The sequence below is a fragment of the Phocoena sinus genome, chromosome X (assembly GCF_008692025.1).
Source record: "Phocoena sinus isolate mPhoSin1 chromosome X, mPhoSin1.pri, whole genome shotgun sequence".
In the NCBI taxonomy this organism is placed as follows: Eukaryota; Metazoa; Chordata; class Mammalia; order Artiodactyla; family Phocoenidae; genus Phocoena; species Phocoena sinus.
The window spans coordinates 15,358,331-15,378,773 of record NC_045784.1 but is presented as its reverse complement, the minus strand read 5'-3'; the positions used below and the strand labels follow the sequence as shown (position 1 = coordinate 15,378,773).

The following is a 20,443-nucleotide window of genomic DNA, read 5'->3' as shown; positions in this document are numbered from 1 at the left end:
TGGGATGGGATAGAAAACAGTCTTTGAGCTTCCAGTTGTTCAGGGTACTATGCTAGATGCTGTACCTATACTATCTCGTTTAATTTCATGACTACATTTAATTTCATGACCACACTATGAAGTGTAGATGGTATTAGCCTTAATTTACACATGGGAAAACCCAAGACTCAGGGAGATGAAGTAATTTGTAATGGCTTTAAGCACTAGAAATAATATTTCTGTGTAATTGTTATGGCTGCCAGTAACCATCACAGTGACCATATAATTTGTTTAAACTTATGTGATAAGCCAGGATTGCATATACAGAGCTTCTTAATAATATAACAACATTTAGGGATTATTTTTTAAAAACTGTCAGGGTACATTCCCCCCACAAATGAAAATAACTTTCTCGGATTATTTAATATATACCATTGTAAAGAATTCAAATCATACATAAAAATATAAGGAAGAAAATAAAGGTCACCTGAAATCTCACCACCCTGTAATGCAGAAAAGGAGGATCACCAAAATATTTTTGCATTACTTTATGCAAGCTTGTGCAAAATTTTATACAAATAGAATTATATCACACAAAATATATTTATAATGCCCTCTCCCACACACACCCCATCATCTTTACCCTCCCAGGTAAGCCTTATTAACAGCCTAGTGTGTGTCCTATGTTTCTCTCCATGCTTAAATAATCTTTTACTCATATGATCCTACAGAGACCTATATATACATTTAGAGTGAGATTTTAGTTACTAACAGAACCTTTGAGTACTTTTTTTAAGTGCAAGGCTTTGTGCTAGCTGTGGGAGAGCTACAAGGAAGAGTAATTCTCAGTCACTTTACAGTCTGTGAGGAGAGGTGAGCAGGTAAACAACTCGTATTATATAAGACTTGCTTCCATATCTGCTCCACAGCCTGGGAGCCCTGCCGGGGAGCTCCCAGAGGGCAGAGGCCTTGTCTTGTTGATTGTTATGGGCATAAACCCTTGACACATGGGATTATGCCCACATGTCTGTAAATAAATGTCTGTAATTAAAAGTCATGTGTTCAAGTAAAACAAAAAAGATTATTCTCTTTGCAGGTTTAAATGGATTAGCTTTTGTAGTTTTGAGAGCCCAGTAGAGAGACAGTTGGTATATTTACTTTGTTCCTTTGGAATGGAACTACCCATTTTCCCATCAGAGAGTTTGATTGGGCATTTTTCTAACAAGGAGGATGCTGTAATATTTTGCTGTACAGTTTTGTCTGTATAGTGCATGACACTTCGAAGTTTAAGATAGTTTAAGTAGTGATACTTTTTAAGACAGAACTCTATTTGCTCAAAAGTAAGTTTAAGCATTCACTTTGGTTGTACATTTGGTACATAAATTGAATGAGAATTTACACATTTGCATAGGCCAAATATAGAACTTGGATAGTAGGAATATTGGAGAGAGTAGGAAATAAAATAAGTCTCCAGTGAAGTTTATGAATTTCAAAATATTTGAAAAGAAATAGTTTTATTAAAGGTTGGTGAATATTCACTCAGGTGTTCAGTTTGAATCTACCTGTGCGTAGTGCTGTTCTAGGTGGTGTGGAATATATATAAAGGAAATAAAACAGGGCAGGATCATATTCTCTTAAAGGGAAAACTATTTCATTTTACATTGGAATGATTGGTGCGGTGGAACATGGAAGCTACATGGCTCAAGAGGGAAGACAGTAAAGGCTGTTTATAGTGAAGGAGAGTGTTTAGGGCAAATGATTTTGACTTTATCGTGACCCTGCAAGAACCCTTAAATTACCACAGTGGACACAAGCTCACTTTTGATGATGTCTTCCTAAAAACTCACTGCACTGTAACACCATAATGACTGAAAGGGAAGGCTTATTGAATCACTGACTCATTTCCTAAAGAGTTTGGGTTCTTTTTTTATGTTGAAGTCTTTTTTTTGACATGACTTCGGACTTCATAAGAGTCTATGTCTGCTCAGTGGTGCTGAATGACTATAATAATTGAAGAGGAAACGTTTCCAAACTCTGAAAGAGTTGATTTTATCTAATATGGCTAATCTCAAACTAAAGGGGTCTGGAATTCTTTCTGTTTTTATCTAGGGATAAGTAGAATATTTTATTCTTTGGTCTGTGGTTCTACCTCTAAAGGAAGTGCTTTGGATTCCAAAACACTGGTTTTGAAGTTAAGAATATTTGCTTTGCATTTAACTCTAAGAAGGTTCTATTTTAATAGGAATACTTATTTTACATTGCCATCAACCATGAATGAGAGTTCCAGTTCCTCATCTTCACCAACATTTGGTAGTGTTAGTCTTTTTAATTTTAGCCATTTATGTGGTGGTATATCATTGTGGCTTTAATTTGTGCTTCCCAGAATACTAACGATGTTGAACATCTTTTCACATGCTAGTTGGCCGTTTATGTATCTTTTTTATCGAAGTGATTGTCCAAATCTTTTGCCAATTATGTTTTTATTGGGCTCTGTTTGCCTTTTTAAAATTGAGTTGTCAGAGTAGTTTGTATATTCTGGGTACAGATCTCTTATCAGATATGTGTTTTGCAGATATTTTCTCCAATCCTGTAGCTTATCCTTTTATTTTCTTAACAGTGTCATTTGAAGAGCAGTTGTTAGTTCTGAAGTCCAATTTATCAATTTTTTGTTTTATGTGTTGTGCTTTTTTGTGTCATATCTAAGAAATCATTGCCTAACTCAAAGTCACAAGATCTCTATGTTTTCCTCTAGAAATTTTATAGTTTTAGGCTTTACATTTACATTTATGATCTATCTCAAGGTAGCAGTTTTTGTCTGTTGTGAGGTAAGTGTTTTTTTTTTTTTTTAAATTGAAGTATAGTTGATTTACAATGCTGTGCCAATCTCTGCTGTACAGCAAAGTAACTCAGTTATACACATACAGACATTCTTTTTTTAATATTCTTTTCCATTATGGTTTTTTTAAAAGATTTTTTTGATGTGGACCATTTTTGTTTGTTTATTTAAATTTGGCTGCGTCAGGTCTTAGTTGCGGTGCTCAGGCTTCTCTAGTTGCGGCGTGTGGGCTTAAGTTGCCCCACGGCATGTGGATCTTAGTTCCCCAACCAGGGATCAAACCCTCTTCCCCTGCATTGGAAGGCGGATTCTTAACCACTGGACCACGAGGGAAGTCCGTCCATTATGGTTTACCACAGGATATTGAATATAGTTCCTGTGCTATACAGTAGGACCCTGTTGTTTATCCATCCTATATAAGTAGTTTACATCTGCTCATCCCACACTCCCAGTGCGGCATTTTTTTTCTTTATTGTTTTGGCTGCATCGGGTCTTAGATGTGGCATGTGGGATCTTCGTTGAGGCATGCGGGGTCTTTTGTTGTGGCATGTAGGCACTTTGTTGCAGTGCGTGGACTTCTCTCTGGTTGTGGCGTGCAGGTTTTCTCTCTCTAGTTGTGGCGCGTGGGCTCTGTAGTTTGTGGCATGCAGGCTCACTCGTTGAGGTGGGCGAGCTCAGTAGTTATGGCCACGGGCTTAGTTGCCCCACGGCATGTGGGATCTTAGTTCCCCGACCAGGGATCGAACCCACGTTCCTTGCATTGGAAGGCGGATTCTTTACCACTAGACCACCAGGGAAGTCCCCAGCATTTGTTATTTGAAGACTTTTTAATGATGGCCATTCTTTTTTTTCCCCACCCAGCTTTATTGAGGTATAATTGACTAATAAAATTGTAGTATATTTAAAGTACACAAAGTAATAATTTGATATTCATATATAGTGTGAAAGGATTTCCACAATCAAGTTAATTAACATCTCCATCACCTCACATATTTCCTTTTTTTTTTTTTTTTTTTAAGATTTCACATGTAAATAATACCATGTAGTATTTGTCTTTGGCTCATTTCATTTAGTATAATGCTCTCCAGGTTCATCTGTATTGTCACAAATGGCAAGGTTTCCTTCTTTTATAAGGTTAAATAATATTCCATTGGACATATACACACCACATTTTCTTTATCTGTTTATCTGTCGATGGACACTTAAGTGTTTCGATACCCTCACTATTGCAGATAATGCTGCAGTGAACATGGGAGTACAGTTATTTCCTTGAGATGATTTCATTTCCAGTGATGGCCATTCTGACGGGTGTGAGGTGGTACCTCATTGTAGGTTTTTTTTTTTTTTTTTGTATGTAGATACGTTCTAGCACCATTTGTTGAAAAAATAAGCAAAAAACCAAAACCATCCTTTGTCCACTGAATTACCTTGGCGCTTTGTTGAAAATCTATTGACCGTATATAGGTGGACCTTTCAGGACTCTCTGTTCTGTTCCATTGACCTGTATGTCTGCTCTGATGCCAATACTACTCCATCTTGATTAAACAGTACCTTTGGATAAACAGAAAATTTAATCATGGTTAAATCCAGTTCCTCTTGTGATTAGTGCATTTTTATCCCTATCCAAGAAATCTTCCAACTTGTGAACATGATACATGGATTTCTTTATTTAGGTCTTCAGGAAAAGTGTATAAAAAAGAATGTGTATAGAGTCACTTTGCTGTAGAGCAGAAACTAACACAACATTGTAAATCAACTTCAATTTAAAAAAAGATAAAAAAGATTTGGTTTTAATTATTTCTAAACATATATTTTCACCTTCTAGGATTTACAAAATCACTTACTCAACTAATGGGAGGAATTGATACCAGTTGAGATTCAGAACTCAGTTATGAGTTAGAGATTTTAGAGAAGGACATGGGAACCTGGGTATATCTTCTATGTGTGACCCATCCCTGAGTTTTTTTGAACTGAATCCCTTTGTGTAGTAATGGGACTTAACTTTAATGTAATTCACAGCTTTTTACTTTCTGACTAGAGTTGGTTAAGTGCCTTTGTTCCCTACCTGGATTACAGCTCGTCTCCCTTTACTTTCTGCTTCGATTCAGCACTCTCTATATATTTCACTTTTTCTTTTGCTGCTAGGCTATAGTTCTTAATTGACAGCATCTTCCCAGTGGTATCAAGTAGCCAATCCATTTAATTATTTCAGTCTGACTTTCAGAGAAGTCTGGGAAAGAAAGGTAATGCTTTGCAAGTCATCTGTGTATGGGTGGCTCCTGAGAGACTATAGAGGGAGATGAGAGCCCAGAAGGTACCTGAGCAACTCCAGCATTTCATAATCAAGTAGAGGAGGCAGGCTCTTCTTTAGTGTCCACTCATTTTGTACCTTCAGCCTGAAATTCCTCTCTCATTCTTCTCTGTTCATTGAAATGCTCACCTTTAAAGTACCAGTTTACCTACCATTTCCTCTGAGAAGGCTTCTTATATATTCCCAGTTCACAGTACCTCCTAACTTCCCAAAGAGCCTGTATTTTATCCTGCTTTGTTAGATAATTATTTATTTATCTGATCTGATAATTAAATCTGATCTTTTTTTCTATGAGTTTGTTTCTTTGTTTTTAAAGTGTAATTGACCTACAACACTATGTTAGTTCCTGTTACACAACATAGTGATTTCATATTTCTGTACATTTCAAAATGATTACCACGATAAGTCTAGTTACAATTATGATCTGTTACCATACAAAGATATTACATAATTATTGACTGTATTCCGCACACTGTACATTTCATACCTCTGACTCATTTTTTGCAGCTGAGTTTGAGCCTCTTAATCTCCCTCACCTTTCTTTCTTCCTCCCAACCCCTTCCCCTGTGGCAACCCCTTGTTTGTTTTCTGTATCTATGACTGTTTTTGTTTTGTTATGTTTGTTCATTTGTTTTGTTTTTTTAGATTCCACGTATAAGAAATCATACAGTATTTGTCTTTGTCTGACTTACTTCACTTAGCATACTACCCTCTAGGTCCATCCATGTTGTTTGCAAATGGCAGGATTTTATTTTATTTTTTATGGCTGAGTAATACTTCATTGTGTATATATATCACATCTTCTTTATCTATTCATCTGTTTATGGACGCTTGGGTTGCTTCCATATCTTGGCTGTTGTAAATAATGCTGCAGTGAACGTAGGGGTGCATATATATTTTTGATTAGTGTTTTTGTTTTCTTTAGATAAATACCCAGGAGTGGGGTTGCTGGATCGTACAGTAGTTATATTTTTAATTTTTTGAGGAGTTTCCATACTGTTTTCCATAGTGGCTGCACCAATTTGCATTCTCAACAACAGTGCACGAGGGCTCCCTTTTTTCCACACCCTCACCAACACTTGTTATTTGTTGTCTTTTTTTTTTTTTTTTTTTGCGGTATGTGGGCCTCTCACTGTTGTGGCCTCTCCTGTTGCGGAACACAGGCTCCAGACACGCAGGCTCAGCAGCCATGGCTCACGGGCCCAACCGCTCCGCGGCATGTGGGATCTTCCCGGATTGGGGCACGAACCCGTGTCTCCTGCATCGGCAGGCGGACTCTCAACCACTGCGCCACCAGGGAAGCCCTATTTGTTGTCTTTTGATAATAGCCATTCTGACAGGTGTGAGGTGGTATGTCATTGAAGTTTTGATTTGCATTTCCCTGATGACTAGTGTTGTTGAACATCTTTTCATGTGCCTATTGGCCATTTGTATATCTTCTTTGGAAAAGTGTCTGTTCACATTCTCTGCCCATTTTTAAATCGGGTTGTTTGTTTTTTTGATCTTGAGTTGTATGAGATATTTGTATATTTTGGATATCAACCCCTTATTGGATATATTATTTGCAAATATCTTTCACCATTCAGTAGGTCGCTATTTCATTTTGTTGATAGTTTCCTTCACTGTGCAAAAGCTTTTTAGTTTGATGTAGTCCCATTATAGCTGATTTGTAATAATACCACCATTCAGAAATGTATTACGTTAAAAGGAGGTAGTAATTGATTTTTCACCTTGTAGGAAAGAACACCAGAGAGGGATACCATGGGGCGAACAGTGAATGAAGGTAAGATTTACTTGTCTAAAGATGATAAATATTTTCATTTATTCATTGGGAATGAGTATCTTTTGGTAGATTGAATGTATGGGGGAAAAAAAGCCTTTTTAAAAGTAAAGCTATAGAAGACGTTAGGTGGTTAGAATTGGAATTTTAGAACTGAATAGCTATTAAAGGTAATCTTGTCTTCCCTTCTTAGTTTTATAAATGAGAAAGCTGACACTGAGGGAGTTTAAGTGAACAGGTCATATAACAATCTGTGACAGCCAAGATCACAGTCCAGATTTTCTTACTCTAATATGGGTGATTTAAAAAATGCTTCATCCTGTCCTGCTCTAGTGAGAAGTTTGCTCACTGTCCCATGAATATGCCACACTCATTTGCACTCTCTGTTTTGAGTTGTGTTTTCTTTCCTGTTAATACATTCTTCATACCTTTGTTGTTCTAAATCCTGTTCTTCCTTCAAGACCCAGTTTAAGTCTTCTGTCTCTCATGACTTTTTCTCTGGCTGCATGCTGAATGTTGTGCTCTGCTATTTCCATTTTTGTCAAGTGTATTAGTTTAGTATAGTCTCTGTACCTAGATTCTTAGCTTCCCTAGAGCAGGAACCAGGCCTTTATAATTTCACTTTCTTTCCTATTAGAAAATCTTACTGTAGAACTATTTAGTAAATATAAATGTGTACTGTCTTCATACTAGCCAAATTATTTAAATAGAGAGCAGCCCATACATCCCAGTCGAGTGTTCACGTATCTTGAAGAGTCACTCAGTCATAACCAGAAAGTAGATCTGTTACCTTAAATGGTACACCTGGCATCATTCATACATTCTTTTTTAAGAAGCTTGTCACTTGACAATTCAAGCATCAGTAAGGGTAAAACAGCAATAGATGGAAACACATGAAGTGTGGTTAAATTCGTTAGTTCATAATGATACTAAAAAACAAAACAAAATTTATTTGTCATCTGTGGAGAATGGTAGGGATACGACTCTTTTTTTTTTTTAATTTTTAAAATTTTTTGGCTGCACGGCATGTGGGATCTTAGTTCGCCAACCAGGATCGAATCCATGCCCCCTATATTGGAAGCACAGAGTCTTAACCACTGGACCGCCAGGGAAGTCCCACGGATACAATTCATTATCTTGAAAACTAGAAAATAAAGGAAAAGAACAAAGTGTTGATTGTGACTTCCCTTTGTGAGCTCTACCTCAAGGTAACTGAATGGTTGAAGAGGGGAGGTTTCTCTCTATAGAAGTTTTCTGGCTAATAAAGACAGGACGATAATTAGAATACCTCCATTTTGCAGCCACTAATGAACTAATGGATCTAGGCAATAATCATCCATGGCAGCTCATATCACAAAAAGAGAGAGAACTAGGTATATTAGGAACCCCCTGTGAGAAGTACCTATGAAGTCATCTTCTCTCTTCCTCCCAAAGAAGCCAAACCTGAATCTGGTTAAGCTCTTCTGGCTCGAAATAGCAATACGAATTTAGAGAAAATATAAGGACCAGAAGAACCCAGCATTATGAGGAAGTAGTCAGCAAACTCCAGGCTGGAAAAATCTGAACTGGTATCGGCAAAAAATTGCTAGGGGAAGGGGGAAAGAAGGAGGAGGAGGAGGAGTCTATAGATCAAAAGAGATTTAAGAAATGTATCTGCCATTGCTCTGTATGGACTTTATTTGGGTCCTGATTGAAACAGACACATTTAAAATATTTAGGACAATGGGGAAAATGAGAATACTGACTGCTTATTTGATAATATTAAAGAATTTTGGTTAATTTTTCAGCATAATAATAGTATTATGATTAATTTTTAAATGAGTCATTTAAGAAATATATACTGTAATAAATGTGGATGAAATACATCTTAGACTTGAAGTCCCAAGGTCCAGTACTGTTTGAGTTCCTCAGCCTAGCACAGAGAAAAACTTTGCCTAGTCCATTGAATTACATTGTATTTTAGCTTCCCTTTTTTTTTTTTTTGCGGTACCCGGGCCTCTCACTGTTGTGGCCTCTCCCGTTGCGGAGCACAGGCTCCGGACATGCAGGCTCAGCGGCCATGGCTCATGGGCCCAGCCGCTCCGCGGCATGTGGGATCCTCCCGGACCAGGGCACAAACCCGTGTCCCCTGCATCAGCAGGCGGACTCTCAGCCACTGCGCCACCAGGGAAGCCCCCCTTTTGTTTTAAATTCTCAAAAGCATGCGCTTTATTTCTGAGGCACATTAATCTGAACATTGTAAGGATCAGCTCAGCTCATTTTGGTTCGTTTGTTCATTCATTTAACAAATGCTCAAGGGTGTTCTGTATGCCAGGTCCTTTTCTAGGCACTGAGGATACAGCAGTGAACAAAGGAGACAAAGTAAAATTTAAAAATTCCTGATCTTTTGGAGCTTACATTTGAGTGAAGTGAGACATACAGTCAACAAATAAGCAAATTATAAGGTACATTATGGGCTTCCCTGGTGGCTCAGTGGTTGGGAGTCCGCCTGCCAATGCAGGGGACACGGGTTCGAGCCCAGCTCTGGGAAGATCTCACATGCCGCGGAGCGACAACGCCCGTGTGCCACAGCTGCTGAGCCTGTGCTCTAGAGCCCTCCAGCCACAACTGCTGAGCGCACGTGCCACAACTACTGAGGCCCACACGCCTAGGGCCCATGCTCCGCAGCAGGGGAGGCCCGCGCACTGCAACGAGGAGTGGCCGCCGCTCGCCGCAACTGGAGAGAAGCCTGCACGCAGCAACAAAAGACCCAACTCAGCCAAAAATAAAAATAAATAGATAGATAAATAAATAAATAAAAATTTAAAAAAGGTACATTATATATTGGAAAGTGAAGTCCTATGCAGAAAATGAGGATATTAATTATAAAATTAAAACTGACTTCTATTAGAAAATAGTTTAGTTTATGGTTTTTATAAGTACTCTTTCAAACTGTTTCTCTGGCCTTCTGTTATTTCTCACTATTTTCTTTCTTTTTTTTTAAGAGTCAATGGATGCAAAGAAGGAGAATCAAGAGAAAGCTCCTCAGTCAGGCACATCTTCTGTGCAAGATGGTAGGTTTTAAATTAGTTGAGTACAACATATTTTTCTTCCTCACTCAGTGTTGATATAAACTCTTTTCTTACTGCTTTTGGTATAATCTCTGTTTAGTAAGCTCCTGTAAATATAAAATCTAAGCAATAGGAAAGGTCAAAAAGATAGTGTTTAATTTTGGAAATTTTACTTTGGTTTCACGTAGAGAGGGATTAAGTTAAAAGATAACCCTGTATTTCAGTGCAAATGTTGCCAAATTAAAGATATATAGTTATTAATTACCATGAATTACCAATTTAAAATAATTTGATTATTAATAAAAACTCTTCTAACACTAGAGTCAATGTGAAAGTCCTTTTTTGATGGTCAAAAGACAGTCCAGTGGATTAAAGCTTAGGCATTGAGGGGGTCTGACAGACCTGTTCTAGAATCTTGGCCTCATTCTTTACTGGCCTTGTGACCTTGGGCAAATTACTCAACATTCTTAGTCTCCTTTTTCTCCTGTGTAGCACAGGGATAATACTACTTATATCGTGGAACTATTAGAATTAAAGAAAATGAGTGTAAAGCACCTAATATAATGCCTAGGCTTATAGTAAATGTTCAGTAAATGTTAACTTTATTTATGAAGTCTGAGTTATTAATTCATGTTTTAAGTTTTTTTATTGTGAACAGCATGTATATAGTACTACATCAGAGACTCAGGAGATAGAATCTGACTCATTGCACCTGCTCTTAAGGAAAATGAGAAAATAAGTCATACATAGACAAAAGGCTGAATTTAAAAAATACTACAGCAAACTTACTGTGTTTACCAGAGATTTCCAGGCAGACCCCTTGCCCCTTGTTTTTCTGTTGTACCTGCCCTGCCAGCCCTACTCTTGGAGTAAGTAGTTCACCCATGACTTTCTGTTCCTACAGGAAGATTGCCTATAGAGGTAATCCCCATGGAGTCATTCTTTCTCACTGTAGCTGTGTCCTCAGTGTTTCCTTAGCTCTCTTTCTCATTGGCCTTGTTTTGTTCCTCAGGTCTTCCTTCCAACCCCCAAAACCCTCCAAAGGAAATGGAGGCCATGAGGTTAGAATGTTCTTCCTTATCCCTACAAATTCCTTTCCATTTTTTTTTTTTTTTTTTTTTTTTTTTTTTTTTTGGGGTACGCGGGCCTCTCACTGTTGTGGCCTCTCCCGTTGCGGAGCACAGGCTCCGGACGCGCAGGCTCAGCGGCCATGGCTCACGGGCCCAGCCGCTCCGCGTCATGTGGGATCTTCCCGGACCGGGGCACGAACCCGCGTCCCCTGCATCGGCAGGCGGACTCTCAACCACTGCGCCACCAGGGAAGCCCTCCATTTTTTTAATATAACAGTTTTATTGAGATATAATTCGTATATCATACAATCCACCCATTTCAAATATACAATTCAGTCCTTCTCAGTAGTACATTCCCAGAGTTGTGTAACCATCACCGTAATCAATTTTAGAACATTTTCATCACCCTAAAAAGAAATCCTGTACCCAATTAACAGCCACTCCCCCATTTCCTCCCAGTGCCTCTCCCTAGGCAACCACTTATCTATTTTCTGTCTCTATAGATTTTCCTATTCTGGAAATTGCATGAAAATAAATTTGAAAAAATATATTCTTAAAGGTTGAAACTAGTTAACTTTTCAAAATTCTCAAACTCTCTGAGAAATTCTGATTAAAAATGATATTACTTAATCAAATTGACAGACATCTGCAGATATTTCTCAGGGCTCTCGCTCTAACATCTTATTTTAGAAATCAGTGAGTGACTGCTGGAAGGTAAGCTCCAAGAGAGCCAGGATTTTTGTCTGTTTTATTAACTGCTGCATCTGCAGTACCTAGTACAGTGCCTGACACATACTGGTGACCTTCTATGGGAATCCATTGATGAATAAGACAGACATGATTCTTGCTGTCTTTGAGCTTAAGTAGACATTAAACAAATGCCCAGTTACAGTTGTGATAAATGCTATGAGGTATTGGGTGCTGATCATTCAGCTGAGAAGCTTCAAGCTCTAGATATTTTGCCCATTTTCTTTACATAGCCTCTGAACCCAAACCCGGCACTGGTAGAAGACATTATGATTCTGATTTACTCCGTAGAAGACTGGGGGGCCTCATAGATTATGTTCAGTTTGCTGAAAGGTGTTTGGGTTAATGTATGGACTAGAATAGAGTACAAATCAAACAAGAAGGACCATAAACATGTGCAGGTGACAGATCACAAAGTTATGTATGTACATCTGTCTCATGAACAGGCCTATGAGTTCCCAGGGCTCCTTTCTGAGAAAGGGTAAATCCCCCCCCCCCCCAAATCTGTCAGTGAGGATAAGATGCAGAGGCAGACGGGAACTTCATGCTTGTCTGTGACTTTGACTGTTTTGGCTCCTGGTCAGCAATTCCAGCTGTGATATTGTAGATGTTTCAAATCTAAATTAGTAAAGCCTTTTGCTATGTGTGTTTCCCCCATGTTATTGGCAGACTCTCATCATATGGGCAACCAAGCTGAACGGTCCTGTGGACTAAAAATTTTTGCCTTATGAATAAAGAAAAAAATTAAGGCTCCAAAGGTTAAATTAACTAGCAGTGCAATAGAAAATAATTGTATTATGGAGCACTGGTATAAAGGATTTGCTAGTTCAAATTATAGCCCATTAAGACACAAATAGTAATAGAATATTTTAAAAATTGTGTTGGATAAAGTATTTTCCAATGTCATTGAAAATTTTACAAATGTAACTGGTTTGTGGAAGAGTCTTAATTAAGTTCTTTGAGGTATAATTGTGAAATGGTTTTGATTTCTCAGTCATTATTTTCAACTTATACTCCTTTCTTCCTGGTATGGTGGCTCCTTAATGACATCCTAGTCAGATTTTTTCCCCCATTCATGTTTTGTTTTGTTCTTCTTTTGTAATGCTCTCCAAGGTCATATGGTGGTAGAGCTTCAGTTAGAACCTTGGGTCTCTTGATTGTCAGGTTAGTGCTTAGGAGGTCACTGAAATAACCTGGTCAGTTAAATTTTGGAACCACAGATCTCAGTTTTCACTTTTAATAAAACTATCCAGTATTCTTAAGTTTAGGCACAACTGTGACATTTAGTTTTAGAATAATAACATAAACCATTTATTGAGTTACTTGCATGTGTACTACTTTACTTAGTTCTCAAAATACCTTATACCATATGTATTACTTTCCTCATTTTATAGATGAAGGAACTGAGGCTGAGAAAGTGAAATGACTTGCTCAGGGTCACATAGCTAGTAAGAGGCAGAGTCTGACTGAAAGGCGGCAGGTTCAGCTCCAGAGCTTGTGTTCTTGACATTCTGCTGCATACCTTTCAGCACTGTGGTAGTGCTTGCTTTACATTATCTGGAAGAAGAATTAAACCCAGTAGTTTTTTTTTTAGTGGAAAAATCTCTAAAAGGGTATACAGTGTTACATATGACATGCTTAATACCATATATAATATGTGTACATACACATATAAATGCATACTTTCAGGTAACAGTGGTATTCTGAAGCTGGCTCACATCAGCTTGGGAGAGCCAGTGGTACACATTTCTTCCCAACTTTGTGGTTGGTGACTTTACCTTGGCACCTTGCAATCAATCAGCCATGGTGGTAGTATTTACACCACAGAAATCTGCAAACACTACCAGTCAGGCTTTTTGTTTGTTTGTATTTTATGGAAAGTTGGCTGTTAAGCATTTATTAGCAGTGTGTAAGTGGAACTGTTATATCCTTTGAAGGATATATAAGAGGCTAGTAACACAGATTCCCCTAGGAGGGAACTGTCAAACCCAATATTTTTATAGTGAGGAAATTAGACAAGAGTATAGAAAAAACCTCATGGTTGATGAGAATTAAACTTTGTATGAATTAATAGTACCTTTAATACTGCTATCAAGTCTTTCAGTGTCTTGGCAGTGTGACTGGCACAGTGAATTGAAGTGTCCAGGCAAAGTATACTGCTTTCTGACCTTCTCTTCTAGCATTATAATATATCATGAAGACTGAGTGAGAGAAAGGACAGCAAGAGTTTGTAGAAAATATAGATAATTACAGCAATGCATATCAGTCATTGCACTGACGACTGGTTTCTGCTTTGTTCTGCTACCATATTCTTAACACCCTGGATGGGGATCTAATAGTCAGTTGAGAAACAATGCTGGTTCTCTGAGTTTTTCTTTCCATAAAGTATTGCTTTATTTCTGCTATACCACACATCTAAACACCTTTAGATCCCTGTGAAAAACAAAGAAGCGCCTTCACAGTAATGGGATGAAATGGTAAAAACACGTCTTGAGTAAATTTATATTTGAGACATGAGTAGAATTTGCTATTACTCTATAAAAAGTCCTTTAGTTATTTCTAGAGTTCACATTTTCGGAATCACTGTGCTGCAGTCTTCATTTCATTAAGATGATCTGGATTGTAATTTATATCAGAGCTGTTATTAGGAAGTTGTCTTATTTTTTATTTCCATGCCGGTAGTCAAATGTAGATCAGGAAATTTGGTTCTTTAAGAAGTATTTCTTGGAAGAGATATGGAACTAAAACCCATTTATTCCTGAAAGTTAGTATACATATTATATGTATTAATGGGAATTCCCTGCTGGTCCAGTGGTTAAGACTTGGCACGTTCACTGCTGTGGGCCCAGGTTCGATTCCTGGTCGGGGAACTAAGATCCCACAAGCTGCATGGCATGGCCAAAAAAAGGAAACAACAGAACTATTTTTGCGTGTTTTTTTCCAGATGATTTTAACTGGGAAAATTACTTGAAAGAGACTGGATCTTTAAGTGCTCCTTCAGAGTGTTTCAGACAGGTATGCCAAAATTCTGTAGATGTCATGTTGTATATATTGATGTAAACTATTAACTTGTTGAAGGGTGCCTGTGTGATTGTTAGGTTCTAGTAGTGTGAGGAGATAGTGGGATTGTGGTAGTGCTGCTTAAGAACCAGATGGTCTCTTTGCATCCATTCATTAAGAATTTACTTTATGTCAGATCTGGAGAGAAAGACAGACATGTAAATAATTAATTATGAAAAGTGTGATAACTATACTGGGAGGGCTTACAGAAGAGGTGGCTATCTGAGGTGATTGGGATGAGGGGAGGGATATTCCAGGCAGAGAGAACATCCAAAGGAAAGGCACGTGGGTGTAAAAGAACCTGAGTGTTAAGGGATGGTATGGAGTGGCTGAAGCACAAAGTGGGTAGCAGTGATAGTATGGGAATGAGATTAAGGTGCGGTGGCTTTTAACCTGTACTGAGGATTTGGACTTTATGTTAGGCGGTGGTGAGCTGCCGTTTGGCTTATTTTAAGGGGGATGGCCTAATCATATTCTTATTTTAGAAAGCCACTCAGGATGCATTTTTGAGGCTGTATTTGGGTTGCCTGGAAGTGGGCAGATTAGCAAGACCAGCAGTGGGCAGCCAAGTCAGGCTGCATGTCAAGCCAAGGAGAGGGTTTGGAGATCTTTTTCTTAACCCTTATAGCTCTTACTTTGTTCACCAACTGCTGTGACTGTTACTTAAAACGTACTTAAAAATCAAACTGACCATTTGATTTTCTTATAGTTGATGCGTTTTAACAAAATTTTATTTATATGTGTGTATATATATAGTCCCAGATTCCACCAGCTAATGACTTCAAAGTTGGTATGAAATTGGAAGCCCATGACCCTCGCAATATGATTTCAATATGTATCGCCACAGTCGTTGGAATTACTGGTGCCAGGCTACGTTTAAGACTGGATGGTAGTGACAACAGAAATGATTTTTGGCGGCTTGTTGATTCTCCGGACATACAGCCTGTTGGGACATGTGAAAAGGAGGGGGACTTACTTCGGCCTCCACTGGGTAAGGATAAACAGTTCTTAAAATAACATATTTTTCTTAATGTAATATTCAATAGAAGCAATTTTAACTGGCCTTTTAAAAATCTCTTCTTCTGGGCATTCTTACAAATAGATAGTCAGGTGGTTACTGTGGAGAATGTATGAGAAAGTAACTCAGTACCATATGTTACAGAGTTTCACCTAAGTACATATTTGGCATTTGTGTGCTAAAGGTTCCCCACTCCAGAGCAAGACTCATTCTGCCTTAAAACTTGAAATGTCAGAAGCAGCTCTACTGGATTACACATGCAGATTCAGAAACCCTTCTGGGGGAGAAGTTTGTAGCATTTGATATGAGTCTCTTCCTCCCTCAATATTGTCTAATGAGCCATTCATCATTTTTGGTATGGGGATGAGCACAGCAGAAGGGTATGATTTTACATCGGGACTCCAGTTTCAGACTTGGAAATTTCATTACACCTATGTGGGAAGAAGTCATGGTGAGAGGGGTAGGAGTCAGTACCTATAGATCTTTGAAAAGGAGGAGATGGATGGAACTCTTCAGCAAAGATTTTTAATACAAAGCTCTCAATTTTGACCAGGTTTTTAAAAGGTAAGAAGTGTGTGACACTAATTTTGTGCAAAATTTTTCTCTTTTAATAAGAGTACCATGGTATTCTGTAGAATATAAGGGTTTAGTTTATTACTTCTACATTGTGAGTGAATGGTGGGTATTGGCTTTTGTTTCTTTACAATGCTAAAAATGAAAATTCTCTATTATAAAGCACAGTGAGAGAATGGATTTTTTTTGTCTCCTACTAGTGAAAAATTCCCTGAGAACCAAAAATGTAAGATAATAATAACTACACTTTTAGCAATATCTTTTTATACTGTCCTTGCTGTAATTGTTACTTATTCCTAATTTGGTTTAAAATATTTGAAAAAACTAATCAGAGATGTGTTATTCCAAGAAGATGGTTTAGGGTATATGTGTTTTATGCTTTTCCCCTTTTCTTTCTTCATATCATTCACACTTTTCGTTGTTTATAGTATTTCTTAAATCATACAGAATTCTGTAAGAGACATAATATAAACCTGAGACTTAGTTCTTCCCTGTTTGGATTTTATTTCTCTGTTTACAATATGATACTATGTGTTTGTATTTTGTTTTAAGGAAACATACCTATTGTGATTGTCAGCATTTCAAACACATAACCAAGTTTATAATCATTCTTTTTTCAAATTACTTTTAGAGTTTATTAATTAAAAATATGAAATAAATAGCAGTACATGCTGATGAGTGTGTTTTTTGACAGCACATAATAAAAAAATACAGTTTTTGCCAATTTGCTCATCAGGCGCTTTTGAATAGTTTCCATTTTAATATAACACAACTTATTTCATTTTCCTTTTTAAAAGGTTTATTTATTTAAACCTTAAAGGTTATTATTTAAAAGTGTTTTTTTTGTGTTTTTTTTGGCTGCGTTGGGTCTTTGTTGCTGCTCACAGGCTTTCTCTAGTTGTGGCGAGTGGGGGCTACTCTTCGTTGTGGTGCATGGGCTTCTCATTGCAGTGGCGTCTCTTGTTGTGGAGCATGGGCCCTAGGCACCCAGGCTTCAGTAGTTGCAGCACACAGGCTCAGTAGTTGTGGCACACAGGCCCTAGAGTGCGTGGGCTCAGTAGTTGTGGTGCATGGGCTCTAGGGCACGCGGGCTTCCGTAGTTGTGGCGTGTGGGCTCAGTAGTTGTGGCACACAGGCTTAGTTGCTCTGTGACATGTGGAATCTTCCTGGACCAGGGATCGAACCCATGTCCTCTGCATTGGCAGGTGCATTCTTCACCACTGCGCCACCAGGGAAGTCCCTAAAAGGTGTTTTTTAAAGTTTCAACATACATGGAGAAAAGTGTACAGCTTATAAATGAACACACTTGTATAACCAACACCCAAATCAAGAAATAGAACATTGTCAGCACCCTAGAAGCCCCATTCCTGCTGATCCCCAGTCATATCCTCCTCCTTCCCAAAGGTAACTACTGTCCAGACTTCCTAATATCATGGATTAGTTTTATCTATGTTTGAATTTTTAATGTGCACTTTGATCTTTTTTGACCTTTTAATCTATGTTTGACTTTAGGCAATTAAAGAACTAAAAAAAATGCTAAATTAAAAAAGAAAATCGTGGTACATCATGTAATAGGATAAGATGGGGGTTAAGAGAAAGGCATAAGGACCAGAGGATGATTCTTATGTACTATTCTAACCACAGTGTGGAGAATCCATGCTGTGGATAACTATTTATTAGATATCACTAATAATACTGATTTATTTTAAGAGAGTGTGTAACAACCCTCCCCCATTTTTCCCTAGCAACAATTATTTTCCTAGTCAGATTAAGGGTGTTTTGGTACATGATTATTATAGGATGACTTTCTGTCTGAACTTCCTTGCGTATTTTATCCTATTGATGGACCCATTGCCAATGTGATTCATGTGCCTCCCTATCTTAATGCATGTATTCATCAGGGATGCATGCCAAGTTCTCACCAATTCTGGCATCAAGGGAGGCAAGTGTTGCATGTAACAGATTGCCCCCAGAAAATACTAAAACTAGCAGACCGCTGCTCCCCGCTGCACATGCCAGATGCTGTGATATTCACCATTAATTGATGAGATCTCTAGAGAAGACACCTGTTGAGTCTATTTTGATAGTATCTGATAAAAGTTCTAAGATAAGATCATTTAGTGTGAGCAAAGTTTACTAAAGTGAGAGCTGTCTTTTTTCCCAATATAATGTATGAAAAATTTCAAACCTACAAAAAAGGTGAAAGAATTTTGCAGTGAACCCCCACATACCCACTACCTAGGTTCTACCAGTTATCATTTTACTATACTTGCTTTATCACTTATCTGTCCATCTGTCCTCCTGTCGATTCATCAGTCCATCATATTTTTAAATGCACTTCAGGGTAAGTTATTGACATCAGTGCATTTCTCCTAAATACGTTCACATGCATATCATTAACTAGAGTTCACTGTTTATTTACGTGTTTTTTCCTTTTGAGGCGAAATTTACATATGGTGAAATGCACCATCATAAGTGTACATTTGCTGAGTTTGACAGAAAACTGTCTTTCGGAAAGGAAATAAGGCAGGGGCTCTGAGGAAAAAGAGGGACTGGAAGTCTTTTTTTTTTTTTTTTTAAACATCTTTATTGGGGTTTAATTGCTTTACAATGGTGTGTTAGTTTCTGCTTTATAACAAAGTGAATCAGCTATACATATACAGGGACTGGAAGTCTTTTGCGGCCTTTTTACCCTGCGTGTGTGATTGTTGGTGGGGAATGGAAGCTCTCCTGGGCTCTGGCTTGGATTTCTCCTAGTATTATGGCCCATTCCCAACATATATGTGTATGTTGGTGAACCCTAGCTAGTGGCTTCTTTAAGATGAGAATTTCTACCCCCACTGTAGCATTCTTGTTTAATAGTACAGTGGATACAGTAGCACTGATTGGAGGGTACACCAGCTCCTCTTGCCCATTTTGAGTTCGTCAATAAGAAAGTCATTCTCTGGAGGAGAATGGTAAATGAAACATTTTTTTAAATACCACCTTGCTGTAATATCACAGGGAGGCTTTTTAAAATTGATTTCTGCTTTATTTTATAAAATAGGGTACCAGATGAACACATCATCTTGGCCAATGTTCCTCTTGCGAACACTGAGTGGATCTGAAATGGCACCTGCAACATTCTTTAAGAAGGTGAGAAAGAGTTATGAAAAGCTTCCATCAACTGGGCTGTGGTTTTATTGTTTCAGTGGGTGCTTAAATGCTTTGTCTTCTCTGATATGGAAAGCAAAAATGGTTTTAAAATTACTTGATTGGCAAGTGTATTAGTCTGCTCGGGCTGCTGTAGCAAAGTACCACAGACTGGGTGGCTTAAATAACTGAAATTCACTTTTTTACATTTCTGGAGGCAAGAAGTCCAAGATCGAAGTGTCATCAGGGTTGGTTTCTGGTGAGGCCTCTCTTCTCAGCTTATAGTCTTTTCGCTCTGTCTTCACACGGCCTCTTCTCTGTGCGTGCGTGGAAGAGAGGGATCTCTGGTTTCCCTTTCTCTAGAAAAGACACTAGTCCTATGGGCTTAGGGCCCCACTGTTAGGACCTCACTTAACCTTTATTACCTCCTTAAATGTCCTGTTTCTAAATATAGTCACATTGGGAGTTAGGGCTTCAAATTATGAATTTGGGGAAGATGTAACTCAGTCCATAACAGTGGCTTGAACAGAAATTTATTTTCTCACAGCTCTGGAGGCTAGAAGTTGAGATCAAGGTGTCAGCAGGCTTGGTTTCTTTTGAGGCCCCTCTCCTTGTTTTATAGATAGTCGTCTTCTCCTCTTTGGGAGGAAAAGATACATGAGCTACGTATCTGCATCCTAACTTCCTCCTCTTATGAGGACATTGGTCATATTGGATTAGGCCCTACCATAATGGCCTTATTTTAACTTAATTATCTCTTTAAAGACCCTATCTCCAAATGCAATCACATTCTGAGGTACTGGGGTTAGGACTTAAACATATGAATTTTGGTTGGGTGGGGGGTGAGACACAGAAACACAATTCAGCCCGTAACAGCAAGTCATAAA

At 38.2% G+C, this 20,443-nt stretch overlaps 1 protein-coding gene across 4 annotated transcripts in view; it reads left to right on the top strand.

Moving 5' to 3' along the window:
- Positions 1–20,443, top strand: part of SCML2 (Scm polycomb group protein like 2) — an 87,553-nt gene that overhangs the window by 12,403 nt on the left and 54,707 nt on the right. For 3 of the 4 annotated variants that reach the window (XM_032620799.1, XM_032620800.1, XM_032620801.1), the window contains exons 2-6: positions 6,864–6,909; positions 9,891–9,959; positions 14,718–14,788; positions 15,590–15,824; positions 19,471–19,559. In XM_032620799.1, coding sequence (XP_032476690.1) covers positions 6,888–6,909; positions 9,891–9,959; positions 14,718–14,788; positions 15,590–15,824; positions 19,471–19,559 — 486 coding nt within the window. In that variant the 5' untranslated portion in view covers positions 6,864–6,887. Of the gene's footprint in view, positions 1–6,863; positions 6,910–9,890; positions 9,960–14,717; positions 14,789–15,589; positions 15,825–17,706; positions 17,829–19,470; positions 19,560–20,443 lie in introns of those variants that run through there. The other variant, XM_032620802.1, reaches the window with a different exon arrangement.